The sequence below is a fragment of the Acipenser ruthenus genome, chromosome 14, assembly GCF_902713425.1.
Source record: "Acipenser ruthenus chromosome 14, fAciRut3.2 maternal haplotype, whole genome shotgun sequence".
Lineage (NCBI taxonomy): Eukaryota > Metazoa > Chordata > Actinopteri > Acipenseriformes > Acipenseridae > Acipenser > Acipenser ruthenus.
Genome location: NC_081202.1, coordinates 24057052 through 24075926, shown reverse-complemented (window position 1 = coordinate 24075926; position 18875 = coordinate 24057052). Strand labels below are relative to the sequence as shown.

The following is an 18875-nucleotide window of genomic DNA, read 5'->3' as shown; positions in this document are numbered from 1 at the left end:
GAGGGTTTTCGTAGTGTAGTAGGTTCCTGGAGCGGGACATCTCTTTTAGTGAGACTAGCCCTCGCGTTGTGTGGCAAACTTTTATTTTTAACTATGTTTTGTTTTGTTTTCTTTATTAAATCTGACACTAGGGCTACCATTGCTGGTACCCTAGTGGCAGCACTTATGTTGAATAGAATCTACGCGCCTGTGCGGCGTGTCAACACCCAATGCTCTGTGTCTGCCTCATTATAATTCAGTGACGACCCACACACGTAACACTTCCCCCTATTACAATATCATACAAAGATTATTTGGTCTTTGGCTCACCTTTGGCCTGTGGGGGAGCTGGTTGTGTGTCAAATTAAATTAGTTGTGCTCTTAACACAAGGGTTTAATACTGTAGGAGCCTAGGGCTACATATTACACCCTTAGTACCAGAATGCCTTTCCACACAGAGAGGTGAACATGAAAACGTTGCAGTCTGGCTATGGGGGTGCAACAACATAATCACATTCTTGTCTGATCAGCTACTTGGTTTCAACAGAATCCGAACTGCTAGCCTTGCTGTCTTTGAAATGAGTGAGCAAAGTAACATAATCAAAGTAGAACAGCAGCTGTACCAAAAGGAACTTCCCATGTGGTATCTGTCCTGCCAAAGGAAAAGCTCTGGATGGACTTTATCAAAACAAATAAAGGCTTTGTTGTCTTGCTATGAAGGCTGCCTGGTTATTAATTCTCTTTAAAGATCGTCCCAGTACACACTATAGAAGCACCTTCGCCAGGAAAGTCAGAGCCCCACTGGGATCTTAAATCATACAAATACGAAAGCTGTGTTGTGAGAAATGAATCAACTACTTGCTTTAGTCATTCATGTTGAAAATGTGGAAGGGTTGTATGTGGGGTAGTTTGTATGTAGGATATAACAAATTAAAGATACATGTTTCATACTTTTCATAAAATATTTTTTTTGTTTGTTTTTACATATTTGGCAAACAAATGACCAATAATTGTATCCATTGAAGTGAAACTTGTTTATTGCTATGAAAGTGTTCATTGTTCCATTTCCAGTTTATCTACTAAAATTCTGAGAATTAAGTTTGGGATCAGCTGATCCCCATCTTTAGTACAGACAAGGTTAATCTGATCATTTCTTTGTTGTGTATTGAAAAATGCTTAACTCAGTGCTTTAATACGTTGGAAATCCACTTCAAAAGGTACAGAATAAGATCTGCTACATTGTGTTTGTTGCAATTGAGAGCATCTTAAAACCTACAGTACCTGCAGCCTATTTGGAGGCACAATTAAAACTATCCTTCAGTCTAAAAACCCCTTTCACACTGGCACTCCTACCCGGGTCCCGGCCCAGGGTCTGGCTACCCGGGTCACAATCACGCCTAGTGTGAAGCCACGTACCTGGGTCGTACCCGGGTTAACCCAGGTCGCAGCTACCCCCCTAAGGATGTGGGTCGACACGCTTTCACCCGGATTGAGAGAGACGGAATGCACGACGGCCGTTCATAAGCCGACAAAATAGCAAACAGCCATGCCTGCGTGAAGGTTTCACTTCCACAAGGAACATTTCTGTTTTTTTCTGTTTAGCCATAGTTTTGTTGATTGAGACACACCGTGAGCCAGATTGCAGCAGGGATGAAGAAACATTTGCTCTAATCAACATTTGGACCGACAGTTCAGTCCAGAGAACCTTGGGTGGAAGCGTCTGTAACAAGTTGCTTCCGGTACATTGATAGTCACATTGTGTACTTGTGTCTGTCATACAGGTCAACCCTGCTTTATGAAAAGCAGTGTGAAATCACATAGCCAATCTGCATGACACCAGGTCTTGAACCAGGTAGGTTCGGACCCGAGTAGAGCATGCCAGCGTTAAAGGGGCTTATCATTAGTACTGTCTATCGTACTAACCAAAGGATCATCCATAGTTAGTACACTACTTTTAGCTTGTTGCAATTGACCACTAGCGACCAGTAGCAGTCAGTAGGCTCCCAGCTACTCTTGTTTTTCACACTCCATACAAACTCAAGTCATTCAAACAGAACCAGTGTTTCTTGTTTCCTTTCAGTTATAGCTTAAGTAATTTTGTTTTGTAGGTGATTTGGTGTCCCGTGCAATGCATCACCTCCAGCCTCTGCACCTAAAGAATCACAGCAATGGCACCCCAATGCACCACAAGCAAGGGTCAGCGTACTGGGAGCCTGAAGCCTTGTATACCCTCTGCTACTTCATGCACTGTCCACAGATGGAGTGGGAGAATCCCAACGTGGAGCCATCCAAAGTCACCCTACAAACTGAGAGGTACGTTTTAAATATATGTGTTTGTGTTGCTGGTGTGTATAAGGCATGTACGCTGGTAACAGAATAGCAGATATGAAAACATTTGAGTAAGTTTAGAGTAGGAATACAGCAGATTTAGATTTTTAACCATAAGGCTGATTTAACAAAGTGCATCCTATGAGGATGTGTTGTCTATAGTCTACTAACTGGCCACAATTCTGCATTACCACATTTTGAGCAGTGTTTTTTCAGTCAACGAAACAAAAACGAAAATGGACAAAAAACGAAAAAATAATCATTTTTCTTAATGAAAGAGTAATAGAAAGTAGAAAATGTTTAAAAAACTAAAATAAACTGAAATGAAGAAATAAACATGAAAAACGAATATTCTGAGTTGTCTTAATATCATTTCACGAAAAATTATATATAAATTGCACAGCTAAGCTGCAGTAACTTCCTGCTCCGTGGCACTGTCTTGATTGAACACATGACTAAACTCACAGCTGCTCCCATGATAACGGGTCATGGAATGATTTCCTGCTCAAGTACCTGGTTATGTACAGTTAAACATGGAAAAATAATTACAGTACTATTGTGCTGTAGGCCTTGCTGAGTGGGCACAGTAAGCCACTACAGCGTTGGTAGTGTGTGAGAGGCGAGACCGCTGCTGTTGCCGCTGTTTTTAGCATTGGAATGGGATTTACATTAAATATTTGTCAGTATTTAATCAACCTACTCATAAAATCGTTGTGCTGCCTGTTTTTCTTTAGTGTGTTACTGATACTACTTATGCATTATATGTTCTTATTTTATGCACCCCATCTTTCTGTTTGTTTGTTTAAAATGACACTATTTCTGTAAACTGAGAATTCATGGTGAGTACTGTATATTGCGTTTAAAATTGAAGGTTTGCGAATACCACATTATCAATAATGTCTTATTTTCTCAAATATACCATGTTGCAATACTAATCTCACTTTATATATTTTTTAATTACTTTTAAAAATGTTTAGTCGAGTTTGCAACAGTCTTTCATTTGACATGTTTAGTTAATGAAATACAGTTGCAACAGATGTTGTTTATATGGCAGACATGATCAATTTTCATGCTTATAAAACAAGGGAAAGCACAGAAGTATGGTAAAACTTTTAAAATATTAAAAAAAATAATAACTTAACAAGAGTGATCTATGGTGAATGCACAGAAAGATGCGCCATGATAAACATTTTATTATTATTATTATTATTGGGAGACGTTTCATCTTAGCTATATATTATTAAAACAGTTTTGTAACATTCAATGCCCATATACTTATTACTAAAGATTGCTCAGCAATAATAACTTACATATATTTGCAAATATAATCATACATTCAAAATCAATTGGAGTAACTCTAAATTAATGATTTTTTTATTTACTTCTGCTGGAGTACATGCAACTAAGATCACCTCGGGGTAGTCTCGAGTCCGGTTCTAAATTAGATCGCATCAGGTAGTGCGGTTTGTCAGAAGTGTGGACGCTGTAATACCGAACTACATTTTTTGTGTATCCCCCAATATTATGAAAAAATGTACCTTGTGTTTTTAAGAAACAAAGCTGTAACGTTCATGCTAATAAGTGCTTTGTCTTTCGTGGGCACAGGCTCCATATTTTCCGGGTTGTAAACATAAAATGCAGTGCATGGTGGAATAATGTCATATTAAGTCCCACGTCCATTGCGTTGCTAGGAACTGTAACCAAACTATTTTAACAAGGTTTGCACACACTAAGCCCAAAACGGTACTTTAGTGTGGACACTTTGAGCTGGATTAATGAAAACGTTTATGGTTCTCGAGATCAGTTATGTAGTGTGGACAAGGCCTAAATAAGGAACTTTATGTGTTTGTAGGGTCTTCAAAAATTAACTCATTTTGTCTTTGATCAATTAATTTGATCAAAGACACAATGGAAAAGGCCACAGCTGCAGTCAAAGAGGTAATTGGTTCAGCACGGAGAATCACGATTGCCATGGACATAGGGTCTAAAAGGGCTGTTTGCATCATTTTTGGGAGTTTCTGCATTCTTCTTTACGTTAAGCCTACGTTAAATGTTAGGCAGCTGTTGATTCACTGTAACAAGCTCAAACTGCAGACAATGAGCCATTGTCATCAGCTGCTTCTACTCCACCACCACTAAAGAGATTTAAATTTCTAGCCAAGAGACTCAAATCTAGCAATGGTGGGCCATCCGGTACAAAGCCAACGACAGGGAGTTGTGAAAGTGAATGAGAGAAGTATATTCTAGAGTGCAAGGAAGGAAACTACTTTGACATCAATGCTGAGGGGGCATCAATGTTTCAGAAAGGGTCCCAGAAGATAATTCCACTTTGCACCCTATAGGAAAGGAATTCAAATCTATCAGGTCTTATTTTGTTATGTGCTGTGGCAGGGCGATTGCCCTGCACAGATGAAATTAGTGTTGGTGTAATTTTATATGTTGAAATGGGTTGATTGTGTGTCTTTTTTGGAGTTGATTTGTTTGATTTAATAGATTGTTTACAGACGGGTGCTCGATTGAGACTTTGCCGTCTGCTGGGTTTGGTTGAGAGGAGGGGCATTGGCTGATTGGCTGTGCCGGTCCTCAATCAGGAGGTCAACACTTAGTGTCCATCAGTTTAAAAACATCCAGTGGGAATCGCTGTGGGCGACTGCAACGTCATGCTACAGAGGGGAGCTGCATATATTTGAGAGGAGAGAGTCCGCTCTGCAGGAACGACAGCTACGCAACCCTGAAACTGCAAGCGGTGCTTGTGAAGGCAATGTCCAGCCAAGGCCGTATGAAGCAGCAGGAGTCGTCGTATGAATATCGGCTCATCAGTAGGTTAGTTTAGGGGATAGTGATCCCAAGTAATGTATAGCGAGGGTTACGTAGTGTAGCCGGTTCCTGGAGCGGGATGCCTCATTTATAAGGCTAGCGCTCGCCCTGTGTGGCACCTTTTATTTGTAGTTTTTGTACTGTGTTTTATTTTGCCTTTTGTACAACCTGCTGTATGTGTCCTCTGTGCGTTACCATCGCTGGTAACGTCACATGACCCGATTGTTTATTTACTTTCTGTTTGTAATAATAAATCCTGCGTGCCTGTGCTGGCATTTCAACTCTATCTCCCATGTCTCTCTGTATTGCCTAAGCAGTGTTTACCCACACACGTGACATGAGCACCCTGTCACATATGCATATCCACTGTCTTAAACTAAGATGTCACAAATCACTGGAATACTGCAGCAACATAGTCCCTGTTAAACATGCTAGGTTTGGTATTAACATAATCATTTTGAAAGTTTTTTTATAGGTTTAGTGTTTATTATAAAACTCTTAGGCAATAATTAAACCTTCAACAATTAAATAAAATATATTCACGTCTGCTCCTAGTTCAGCAATTTCTTTATATTTCACTGAGTAAAAGTTACCGTAAGCATGTACCAAGGCATTCAGAAACTCATAATAAACCACATTCTCATAATAATGTTTGGTTCCCTACAGGGCCATCATGATCTCTAGTCAAAAGAGGCTGAAATTCCGCACATTTTGCTTTTACATGTTAATTATCCATCTAGCTTTCCTGAAACTACTTTCCTGAAAAGATCAGATAGGCTTTGCAAATTCCACCTACGGGGTGTGAAATGAATACAGAAGACTGAATACTGATGTAAAACAGGCCCACTTTTGCCAAAGAGACACAATACTCACTTGCTTCAGGCTTGTTCTTCATAAAGTGGAATTTCACCACGGTTTAGTTTTGATGCTTTCCCGTAAGCTGGCCCACAATCTTTTTTTTTTTTTTAGCCAGCACAGATCTTCCCCTGTCACAGTGTTTCTTTATCAATTGCGAGTAGTTTCACATTTAGAGATACAGGTTTTTGTTTTGTCAGCTGGGGTTTCCTGTCTTGTTATACAGAAATCACCATTTATAGAATTTTAACTCACATCAAGGGATGCTGTTTTGAAGCGTGAGTAAAGCTGGTCCTTATTTTCTGAAAAGAGCAATACAGTTTGAACATTTATATAAAACTAGCGAGACAAAACTCACAAGAATTATTGAACTGCCCCTGTCTGCAGCTAGTTTTATCATTTGTATTTATATTTTAGGTTTTGCGGAACCTGTTTTCAATAATGCATTCACCTTTTCACAGCTGTCTGTAAAGAGAATATGGAGTTTATCTTCATGCTGTGTGCTCTCTACCAACTAGAAGGTTTACAAACAGAAACAGTGTGAGTTAAAATTTCATGAATGAGGGGCCATAAAAATAGCTTTCTTTCACTTCCTTTACCTACAGTACCTGCATGTTTGAGTTCTCCATAAGCTGAGATCGCTTTTGGATTCTGCATGCCCGTTTCAAGACAGCATTCAATATGAGCATTCTGGCAGCTTTGGCACCTTAATGTAGAGACTGCCATTGAACTGAATGCATTACTCATTGTTTGGCCTCACTTAAACAGTAAGGATGACAAATGTGATTTAAGTTTGACTGCAAAGTAACTTGCTTGGTAAGATGGCTGGCATGCTGGAAATAAACAAACATCCCCTGAGCTTCATGACTGTTTCATGTATTTATTGCAGAACTTTAGGGTAACCCAGATGGAGAATATAGCAGGATAGCATCAGGAATGAGAGACTCAGAAACAAGAAGCTACAGTTTAAGTGCTGTTGGCGCATGTTTATTAAATACAATAAAGAAACAGGGCACAAGGGCCAAAAATAAAAGGTTATAGAAATCAACTTCTTAGTCCCACTCCACTAGCTCATTCTAAAGCTGGGATTCTGTGCCTAACAAGCGTTTTAAAAGGAGTCTAAAATAAAACGTAGACTTATCTCAACATTTGATTACCTGTAGCCGTAGTCTAGTTTTATTTTGCCTGTCCACTTTTACTGGGATATTTAATTTAAATTAAAGGGCCATTTTTAACACAAGTTAATACAGGGAATGGGAAAATCCAGGCCTAACAGGTGTTTTAAAAGGAGTTGTTGATCCGAGTCAGAAAAAATGTACACAGACTTCACCTGACATTTGAATGCCTTCATTAAGCTGCTGCAGTGGAGAGCTCTGTTTGGCCAAAAACCTAAAAGTTTCAGATAGTTGATTACAGCCACATATTTACAAACAAAATTTACAAACAATTGGACCATTGTAGGACTCGTTAACTTTAGCCCAGAACAGACACCTGCTAAAACAAACTAAGATTGGCAAAGCTGTGATATTACTCACAGACATTTACTGTCAGTGCTGCCTGTCAGTGCCAAATACCTGATTAGCAGTATGCAGAGAGGGATATATTTGAATTGTGCCTGCTTTTATATCCTGTTTCATATGACCCTAATGATAAACAGCCATTACAGATGAAGGCAGTTTTGTCTGTAAAAATGTGCATTATTAGAGGGGTAGGAGCCTGAAATGGGTGGGTAGACGTTGCATTAAAAATAATAATATGTCTTAACAGAACTAGGCCTTTTAAAAATATAACATAATGTAGTGCATCATTGATTTGTGGGTCTTTACATCTGTAGTTTTTAGAAATGGAGAGTTATCTGCAGGACTTGACTCTCTCAGCCTAGATGTAATTATGAATACTCTGTGACAGACAGATTGATCAGGGTAATAAATCCCCAATAAAGAGGAGGCTGCTGAAGAGGAGGGAGGGAGCTGGTGGCAACATAAGGCTTGATGAATGCCTGTATCTCTGAGCATTTTATAACAATAACATACATACTAAAGGATTACATGATTGCATTGTTGCATGTCCAGTTATTTGATTATACAACTAAGTCACAGCAGGGTGTTCACTGTTCCATAATGATAAGGTTTCAACTGCTTTTGGCAGACATTCTTTTGGACTCCTGGCTGCAGATGACTGGAATACCCTTCAAAAGAGGATGCAACTAACTGATGTTGTATCTGTTGATCTTTTTAGCCAAAATGTAGACTTGTTGCTGATTAACTTGTAGGCCAACAAGATGCTCGGATATACTGTGAAAATGTTGAATTTAAAACAAGGGAAGTAATGTTAAAACTTTACAATGCATTAGTAAGACCTCATCTAGAATATTGTGTTCAGTTCTGGTCACCTCGTTACAAAAAGGATATTGCTGCTCTAGAAAGAGTGCAAAGAAGAGCGACCAGAATTATCCCGGGTTCAAAAGGCATGTCGAATGCAGACAGGCTAAAAGAATTGAGTCTATTCAGTCTTGAACAAAGAAGACTATGTGGTGATCTGATTCAGAACAGAAAATAGGAGGCATTTTTTTACACAGAGAATTGTGAGGGTCTGGAACCAACTCCCCAGTAACGTTGTTGAAGCTGACACCCTGGGATCCTTCAAGAAGCTGCTTGATGAGATTCTGGGATCAATAAGTTACTAACAACCAAACGTGCAAGATGGGCCAAATGGCCTCATAAACTTTCTTATGTTAAACTGTTTACTGTTTTTGCACCTCATTGTCACTTGTTACGTGTAACATATGTCAGTAATCTTTTTTCTGATTTGTTAAATCTGTTTGTATTTTTTCTGAAAGCTACTGCAGTTTGCATTTTCAATGACGACTCTTGGCCAGGTCATCGTTGAAAATGAGAATCTGTTGTCAACTGACTTATCTAATTAAATAAAGAATTGGTTCATAAGACATGACTTATTAACAATAAAAAAATGATGCTATAATGACACTTTCTGTTGTTACATTTATTTCTTATTTTCTTTTAACTATATACATATTAGTTTTCTGGGATAGTATAGTCCAGAGTTTCTATTGTCTAATCATCAAACAATATTTGTCTTAAGGTCTTCACACACCGGACGCTAATCGATTTGTCCTGCGATAAAACTGTACTTTCGCTACGATACTGCCTTTCACACCATTGGAGACTGTGCTAGTGATGTGATAGGCGACTCACCTCTGATTGTATCATCAGCTGGAAAAAATCACATGTATGATAGTCCTGTTATACAGCTAATAGTACTTATTTTAGTAAAGAAAAACAAATCATGCACACCAGCTATATCCAGTTCCCTGGAAGTTGACTGCCAGGTGTTCTCCCTCATTGCTTTTTCTTTATAATTTGTGTGTCCTTTTATTGTACAACTCCAGGTATTTTGATACTGCACAAATTATCTTTTCTTCCACCATTGTTTACTGAAGGCGCGCAAGGAAAGCTGTTCCTCATTGGTCAGTTCCCTAGCTGCCACATGACAAAATTGCAAAAAATAGACACCAATCCTATTTTTTTCGCATCGCTTCAGTGTTACCCGTTGCATCACAGGCAGTGTGAACCTTTTTTTTTTTTTTTTTGTCGTGGTGCGGTGTGTCATATGACACATTCACTTGTCACATTGCATCTGGTGTGTAGAGGCCTTAGTGCTTACGAGAGACAAAACTTCCAAAGTGCAATAGACAAAACAGGAAGCCTTTGGTCTTCAGTTAAACAGTTGGAATTATTATTTATTATATATTTTTTGTTGTTGTTGTTTTTAAAGTATAATTAGCAAGGCCTTCTGAGCGCTTCTTCTTTACAGTCAGGTCATGGGAGGATTATGCATGGGCAAGTATTTATTATTATTTTTGTTTATTTTTTTAAATTTCAAGGACAAAAAGTAAAATAAAGTTAATGCTTATGTGGATTACATAACTTAATTGAATGAATGAATGAATGAATGAATGAATGAATAATATAATATAATATAATACAAAAACATAGAGAATTCTGCTGTAACTGCAATGCACAGGATAATGAATAAGGCCAAACCTGAATCACATCTATGAACTTGGACTGGCTTGAGGTTTCACGTCAATTAATTCCATGTTTTCATAGCTGAGTAAGCAAAGGATATAGTGCCCAATTTGGATCTGATTTTAGATATAATGTATATTTTATTCTATGAACAACCAGGAGAACAAAATATGATATTGCATAGTGATGCATTTTCATTGAGGAATCACATCTCGCAAGCTTATCAGTAAACATGGTTGGAATGCTTTATCCTTACATTGAAGACCAGTGGTTTTGGGAGGTGAAGTTGTGGAGAAGACTTGAGAACTGACAGACCTGTTGATTTTATTAGACTTCTGAATCTAATATTAGCTCCGGTATTTTTTTTTTTGAAACTAGGATACCAAACTCTTCCTTTTTGTGCTGATCTGATTCAAAGTGAGGTATTACTATTATTCATGGCTAGCCCTTAAGGAATCCTTTGAAAAACTGTGTGGACCATTGGGCTGGGTGAGTGTTATGGGAAAGACATTAAGCAGAAAGTAGGGCAGGGATTACAACAAAAGAAATCCACCACTTTGCGGCTAAGATGATGTAAACAAGTGATCATATTATATCGCAAAGCATTCTCGTCTGAGTGTACTGGCACTCTCTCAACAAGTGAAAGTTGTTTTCTTGTTTAAGATCAATACATTATAAATAAACCTCTGCCCAGAACTATGAGATTCAAATTGTTTTGCTAAGATCATTTCTCTAAGGACACCCTTCTAGTTTGTTTTGGCCTTAAACAGTAATGATCAACCCCTTGATAAATCCTGTATCAAAGTCTGATACTGTTTTTATGTATTTATGTGATACTGTGATAATGGTTTTATTTATTTTTTTATGGTGAACCTATGATAATATTTATTTTATTAATCAAACCACAATTAAACTGCTTTTTTCAGCCAGATTGTAGTACCTTAAATTTGCACTAACTCGATGGGAAATTGGATATGACACATGTTCATTTCAGTATGTTATTTTATTCTATATATAAAACAATATCTGGCCTGTACGAATAAAAAAACAAAACAAAACACTAAATCATTGCTTGTAGTGCCCTTATTGTAGATTTTGTTATTGGAAGGCCTGCTTAATTACAATTTGATTATAGGGAACAGATAATTTACCTGTTTGTAGAAAATAGGCCAGTTATATACTGTATATATATATAACATATATAATAAATACATAAGACTGTTGTTGCAACCCACAGTTTGGAAAATTTGTGTCTCTTGATAATCTGCCTGCATGCTTTTTTTAAATAATCTGCCCCCAACCCCCCCCCCCCCCCCCCCCCCCCATACAGGCCATTCTTGGTATTGCCTCCCCTGATGGAGTGGATCAGAGTGGCAGTAGCCCATGCAGAGCACCGCCGGAGTTTCTCAGTAGACAGTGATGACGTCCGGCAAGCAGCAAGGCTCCTACTCCCTGGAGTTGACTGTGAACCTCGGCAGCTCAAGTATGACCATAAGCAGTGGGAATATATAACTTTACAATTGATGCTTTGATCTAGGTCTGTTTAATACCAATTACACTGTAATGCAAGGTCTGGTCAAACCAGGTATCTCCCAGTATTATAGGAGATACAATACATACCACTATTGGAGCAATATAGAAAAGCTTCCGAGGAATTACATTACAGATCACCTGTGTTTGCCAGAAACATCTTAATAAATGTTCCTGCCCAACTTGGCCTGGTTTAAGTCAGTTTATAACTATTCTTATGCCGTTTACAATTCTTGTAACCCTTTCAGGACAGACGACTGTTTCTGTGCCTCTCGGAAACTGGACGCTGCTGCCACAGAAGCCAATTTTCTGCAAGATTTAGGATTCCGAATGTTGAACTGTGGCAGGACAGACCTGGTCACACAGGCAGTGTCTCTGCTAGGCCCTGATGGCATCAACAGCATGAGTGAACAGGTATGGTGCTGATATCCCAAATTCAAAGTGCTTTGGGCGTCTTTGGCAGCCTTGCCTTACCAGTGGTTACTTTCAAATAAGCATGTACAGATGGACAGTTTCTATGCACTATTTAGGAAAAAAAGAATGTTATTCTTTGTGGCACTATTTCATGGTAACCAAATAAGATGTTTTTCTATTTACCTAATATAATTGAAAGTTACTAGAAATGTATTTGTGTTGGCCATGTGCTCTAGGGGATGACTCCTCTGATGTATGCTTGTGTTCGTGGGGATGAGGCCATGGTACAAATGCTACTGGATGCTGGAGCAGACATAAATAATGAGGTGAGGTAGATTCCTGTCTGTTTATTACCGCTACTTGCACAAAGAACAAAGAATAATGCCTTAGTAGTGACAGTAAAGTCATTGATATTGAGAACTCCATTTAAAAAAATTGAGGACAACAAAGTAGCTTAGCCTCTGATACCAGAAAATGAATGCAGAGATTAGGGGGAATGAAACATACTGATGTAATAATGTAAATAAACAGGTGGAAGGAAAATGCAGTTCAGTTTTGATTTATTTTGCCCCTCAATGCAAAGCTTACGCCAGTCTAGAATTTATAATGTGTTTTTTTGTTTTTGTTTGTAGGTACCTAACACAGTGCACAAATATCCATCGGTCTACCCTGAGACTCGCCATTGGACGCCACTCACATTCGCAGTGTTACATGGACACATTCCTGTCGTACAGGTAGAAGAGTTTTCAACTGATCATGTTCTGGTCTTGTAAACTATGAACTTGTCACAACAGGATTCAGCAAGGAGTCCAGTTTGCTCCAGTTTTCTTTAATTACCTGGTGATGGGGACTTTTTTACTGTTAAATTGTAAAGTTTTCCTTCCTTTTTTTCTTTTTTCTTTGAGACTGATAATGAATAGGTTAACTTTATTAAGCAAATATCATGGTTGAATTTGATATGATTAAATATAAATCAATTTTCAGCAGCAGTTAAATGTTTCTGTTTTATTCTGAGTGTTGTATTAGACACCTAAGACATCAAAATGTTACCACAGAATAGCCTGTATCCTAGCATAAGAAATTGAATATGGAACCGCTCTTGGTATTTGTCTTTGTCTAGCTATTGTTGGATGCCAGAGCAAATGTTGAAGGTTCCTTGCAGGATGGGGAAGAAAACTATGCTGAGACGCCTTTGCAACTGGCTTCTGCAGCAGGTGAGCTGGAAAATCAGCCCACCCCCCCATCCCCCCGATCATTTTTCACATTCACACAGACATAAATTAAATAATATACTGTTAGATGTTTTATGTTTGGAACCTGTCTGACTTTTAGTGACCCACTGTATTTGCCTTTGCCCTTTCAATATTTGCTAAATAAACAGGGCCCTTAGACTTCTTTTGTATCTGACAGGCATTTGACAAGCTTGTTTGGTCACAAATTAGGTCTACCCAGCCCTGAACTAAGCTTTCTCATATTGGTTCTCCTCAGGTAACTTTGAGCTTGTCAGTTTGTTGCTGGAGAGAGGAGGTGACCCCATGATTGGAACACTGTACAGGAATGGGATTTCGTCTACTTCCCAGGGAGATATGAACTCCTACAGTCAGGCTGCTGCACATGGACACAGGTATGGTACTCATCATCTCTGCCCCCCATATTTCCAGTTTAGATGAACAAAACTATAGAAACTATCCTAGGCTAGTATGTTTTGATGATTCAAACCAAAAATATGTTTTAAAAGTAGAAAATATAAAACAATGTAAAATTAAAAACTTACAAGGGTTGTTTGTCAATGTTAGTGTGTAGGATGGGGTGGTTCTATGGTTGTTGCTGAAAAAATCATGCCAAAAGGTACTGTACGATAGAGCTGTCATCTTCTGACTACACGTAGATTGATAAATAACTTCATTTGATAGTAAAGTAGCTGTGCCTTGCAGGAGCACAGTGATGCAATATCCAATGGCTGGATTGCTCAGATGAAAAAACATGGTCATCACAGAACCTTGGTTAAGGACTTATATTCCTTTGCCTAGTTTTTACATACAAATAAAACATCCATAGATTAACATGTAAAGGAAGATATACATTTTTTTTTTTTTTTCTTCTTTGGTACAGGAATGTGTTCCGGAAACTCCTTGCCCAGCCTGAGAAAGGGAAGACTGATGTCTTGTCCCTGGAGGAGATGCTGGCTGAAGGGTCTGACCCGGCTGAAAAGAATCCAGGACATTCAAACTCCAGCAGGAACAGCAAGGCCAAGCTCAAAGCCCTGCGTGAAGCTATGTATCACAGTGCTGAGCACAGCTACGTGGACGTCACCATTGACATTCGCAGTCTGGGTCAGTATACACCTGATTTCAGTGTAATCACTAACAGACAACCTTCAGCCGAGCCCCATCAATACACCACATTTAAACAGATTACATTTCAAAATTACAATCACTTGTTTTCCGTGATGTTAATCTTTGTAGAAAGCATTGTAATAAATGTACTGCCATGAGCAATTTATACTGTGTAATGCTTTATAGCACCCTGGTAGTAACAAACACTAATTATGAATGATTATCAAGATGACAAATGGCTTATAAGCTGTATTTTTTTTGTATCTTGATGCTTCCCATAATTATTTCATAGCAACCAACACAACAAAAAAGAAAATCTAGTTTAAACAGGACACCACTCTTTTTTCCCTGTAAGTAAAGATAGATCTACAGCACTGTTTATTCAGATGGTGTGCCAAACATAATTGTTGGGAAGGAGTTTTGTGAGTGTTGTGTTGTCACTGTCCCTGCTCAGGCGTGCCCTGGACTCTCCACACGTGGCTGGAATCCCTGCGCACCTCCTTCCTGCAGCACAGGAGACCTCTCATCCAGTGCCTGCTGAAGGAGTTCAGCTCCATCGAAGAGGAGGAGTACACTGAAGAGATCATTACCCACGGCCTGCCGTTGATGTTTGAAATTCTGAGAGCCAGCAAGGTATACCAGTACCTTTATTAAGCATCCCCATTTGTTTCTAGGAAGTTACTTCCACTTGACGCCTGATTGTCTGAGTTACTGAAAATGATGTCTTAGGAATTATTTAGTAGGATGGAACTTTCCATGAAGTTTTTCCACATTACACAGGTTACAAAAACAATGATAGTTGCTGGTGCATAGGTTTTATTTTTTACTGATTTATTTAGTAACAATTTAAGATACGTGTGCAGGAGTCCTGGCATGGTCACAGCAGAGGACTGTGTATGTTATTCAAAAAGAATAAATAGATGTTAATAAAGGGATGCTGTTTTGAAGGCAAAGGGTGGTCACACCAAATATGGATTTGATTTAGATTTTTCTTCTGTTCACTCACTTTGCATTTAGTTAATTGATAAATATAATCTATTAACATGTCTATTTTTGAAAGCATTCTTACTTTACAGCATTTTTTCACACCTGCCTAAAACTTTTGCACAGTACTGTGTATATATATATATATATATATATATATATATATATATATATATATATATATATATATATATATATATATATACTTTGATTACTTTAGAAATTACTTTTTCAGATACAAGACCCACTGGAAATTGAAAGTAATAAACAAACCCACCTGGTTTCCATGACTGTAACTGTTCTGAATTCTGATGAAATCACCCTTGGGCCAGATTCAGCAGCAGCAGATCAGTTAGAGATCACAACTTTATTAGGAGATAGCCTATTATTATTGAGAAAAACATTTCAAACATTTTGAACCTATTCTAATGGACTCCATGAAGCCAGATTTATTAAGGTCTTAACACCAAAATGCAATTGTTTTGCAAAAGGAAAATAAACTTTAAACTATTACAAAACTATAAGAAGCAAGTCACAAGATACAGTCAAATATTTGTTACCAGTTTTGAACCATTAGCAGTTTTATTTGACCATTTTGGCAAGAAAATGTGGTCCAAATGATGTATCATCTTAAACATCTGTTTCCTTGTTTATGTATTTTCAGAATGAAGTGATAAGCCAGCAGCTGTCTGTTATTTTTACTCAGTGCTACGGACCGTACCCCATCCCAAAACTCACAGAGATTAAAAGAAAGCAGACGTCACGCCTAGGTAGGTGTTTGTCACTCTTTCTAAGCTTTGTCGCCTAATAATGAACTTTTTATATATTGTATTCATTCAAGCACCTTGATCTTTATTTCAGTCTAAATGTACAAATGTTTTTAGCACTAGAAGTTCATTTATTTTTTAAATGACCAGAAAGGTACCTTCTCTTTTTTCCCCAGATCCTCATTTTCTGAATAATAAAGAGATGTCGGATGTCACTTTCCTGGTTGAAGGAAAACCGTTCTATGCACACAAAGTGTTGTTATTCACTGCCTCTGCCAGGTAGAAACACGATTAGTTCTTTTTTGGTGTGTTTATTGCCTACAAACTGTACTTTGCTAAGCACAGATGTCCTTGATGTTGTTCTGCTACAATTGTCTTTTCAGAGACCATGTCATGTTGTGTTTAAACAACTGAATTTGGTTTCAAAATGTGTTCTGACAGGTGCTGCTTTTCTAAATGTAAAACCTAATATATAATCTTCACCGTCCTACAACCTCGTATTAATGCAGATGAATAAATGCTGAATTACTGGGATGGGCCATTTGATGCACATTTACCCCACTTGCTTCCTAAATAACTAGCTGTCTTGTTGACCCTATATATTCCTACAAAGAAAAGGTATTAACAAGTAGTCAGTCCCACAATACCAGAGAACATTTTAGCTTAATTTTACAACCAAAGAATGGGTTTCAGAAAACATGACTGCCAAGCAATGGACAGTTTTAACGCCCATCATTTATTTTTTCAGGTTTAAATCATTGCTCTCCAATAGACCTGTTGCTGAGAACACATGTATTGAAATCAGCCATGTGAAGTACAATATCTTTCAGGTAAAAAGTTGTTTTCCCAACGCTAATAATTCAAAGAATACCAGTTCATTAAAAACAATCAACAGACATGAACCTGTTCTGAAGTAGTGGCTGTCTACATCAGCCCCTGTGTAAGCTAATCTAATGTTCAGTAGCCATAGGCATAGCGATGCAGTACAATATGTGCAAAAATGTACAGGAATAAGTCATTCAAAGTCAATGCGCAGTGAACTAGTATTAGTCCATAAACTATATGTAAAGATAGCTATGTCCTCAGAATTTAGAGTGCTTTTCATTTCGATCATGTCAGTTGTAGAGAGAAATGGAACCTCAGGCATCCCACTCCAATTAGACCACAGTATTTTGCTGAATCATGAGCTTGCACTGACAGACTGATGCTAATGGAAAAACTGTCTATGTTATTGCTGTCTCAGCAGACAGTTCATCAGTAAATAAACTGTGTTTTAAAACATTGAGCTTTTCTTTTTCTTTGAAACTTGATATGTCCTAAATGCAGATTCTAAGCATGTAAAATGTAATAATGCCAACGGTATCTGTTTCAGCTGGTGATGCAGTACCTCTACCACGGAGGGACGGAATCACTTCACGTGAGGAACAATGAGATCATGGAGGTAAAGTATTTCATTGTTCATAAATAGGGCCCTACCCATTTCACGGCCGTGAAAAATGTGACACGGACTGTGAAATTCACTCTGCACTGTGAAAAGTTGTATACTTTTACCCTGCAACTAAAATCAAATTAAGTTATATGTACCGTTACAGGTTCCTTTTGCCATTATTAACTTGTTTAAATATAAAAAAGAAAGCTCATCATGAACTGGACATGATTAATTGATTGACACTTGACAGCAGCCAATAACTGGGCTCTACTAACTGATTGGTAGAGACGGGCATCCGGGGCGGGTTTAGTATGACCTACAGATCTCAACTGGTAGTACCATTAGACGAGTCAAATTAGACCTAGATTTTAAAAGCAGCGTCAAATAAATCAAAAAGTGTATAATTTGGAAGCCAAATATCTACGAAGTAGTAGTATGAGCAGAAAAATACATTAAAAGCAACTGCAGGGCAGAAAAAAAGAAAGAAGTGTGCCAGTCATTTCAGAGACTTCATGTTTATATTTTTTGCCTCTGGATATATTGTCCAGCTACAGACCCGTCCTTCTTTGCCTGGGCTTGGCCATACTTTGTTGCACCACCGTGAAATTTAAGATTTAAATAGCTGAAATCGTGAAATTTAAGATTTTTAATAAGTTATGACCGTGAAATTTTAAGAAAAAGGACCGTGAATTTGGTAGGGCCCTATTCATAAAGGCCTAGATTTAACTTTACTTGGCCACAGTTCTTGTAAAAATAGATTTCTGATGGTGCTAACAGTTTGTGATCTGTGGGGCATATGTAACATGTAAAATATATTTTTTGTAAGTGTATCACTCTATTTGAATCTGCTTTGGGGGTTTGAGACGAGTGTTGTTCTGTAATACTCCCTATCTCTCCCCCCCCAATCTTGCAATTGGAACATGCTGCCTTGACCCTGTAAACAAGCTAGCTTTGCCTCCTGCAGTATGTGTAAACATGTTATCTTATTGTTCAGCAGACACATAAATACATTTTAATGTTTGGTTTTTTTACCAGCTTTTGTCCGCTGCTAAGTTCTTCCAGCTGGATGCCCTACAGCGTCACTGTGAAATCATCTGTGCTAAAAACATGAATACTGACACCTGTGTTGATATCTACACCCATGCCAAGGTAAGAAGAGAAGTCTCTGCCCTCTTCCATTGTGACCCTGCACAATGAAAATGATATCAGTATTGGTAATAAAGTAAGGTTGAACAGGCTGCCTGTGGGAGCAGCAGAGATTAAGTCTAGTGTAGCTTGTTTGCTGGTCAGTCTTTACCCTGGGTAGACAAATTCCAGCTTGCATTCTGGATAGAGCCTGTTCAGCCAGTTGGTACGCAGTAAATTGGTATCCAAATCAAAATATCGG

General features: G+C 38.2%; 1 protein-coding gene across 2 annotated transcripts in view; it reads left to right on the top strand.

Annotated features, from left to right (window-relative positions):
• Nucleotides 1–18875, top strand: part of LOC117419578 (ankyrin repeat and BTB/POZ domain-containing protein 3-A-like) — a 93794-nt gene that overhangs the window by 68101 nt on the left and 6818 nt on the right. For both annotated transcript variants that reach the window (XM_034032452.3, XM_058986180.1), the window contains exons 3-16: nt 2088–2292; nt 11359–11511; nt 11807–11972; nt 12209–12298; nt 12605–12706; nt 13093–13186; nt 13461–13596; nt 14085–14305; nt 14763–14941; nt 15957–16062; nt 16236–16338; nt 16808–16889; nt 17432–17500; nt 18524–18637. In XM_034032452.3, coding sequence (XP_033888343.3) covers nt 2088–2292; nt 11359–11511; nt 11807–11972; nt 12209–12298; nt 12605–12706; nt 13093–13186; nt 13461–13596; nt 14085–14305; nt 14763–14941; nt 15957–16062; nt 16236–16338; nt 16808–16889; nt 17432–17500; nt 18524–18637 — 1820 coding nt within the window. The remainder of the gene's footprint in view (nt 1–2087; nt 2293–11358; nt 11512–11806; nt 11973–12208; nt 12299–12604; nt 12707–13092; nt 13187–13460; nt 13597–14084; nt 14306–14762; nt 14942–15956; nt 16063–16235; nt 16339–16807; nt 16890–17431; nt 17501–18523; nt 18638–18875) is intronic.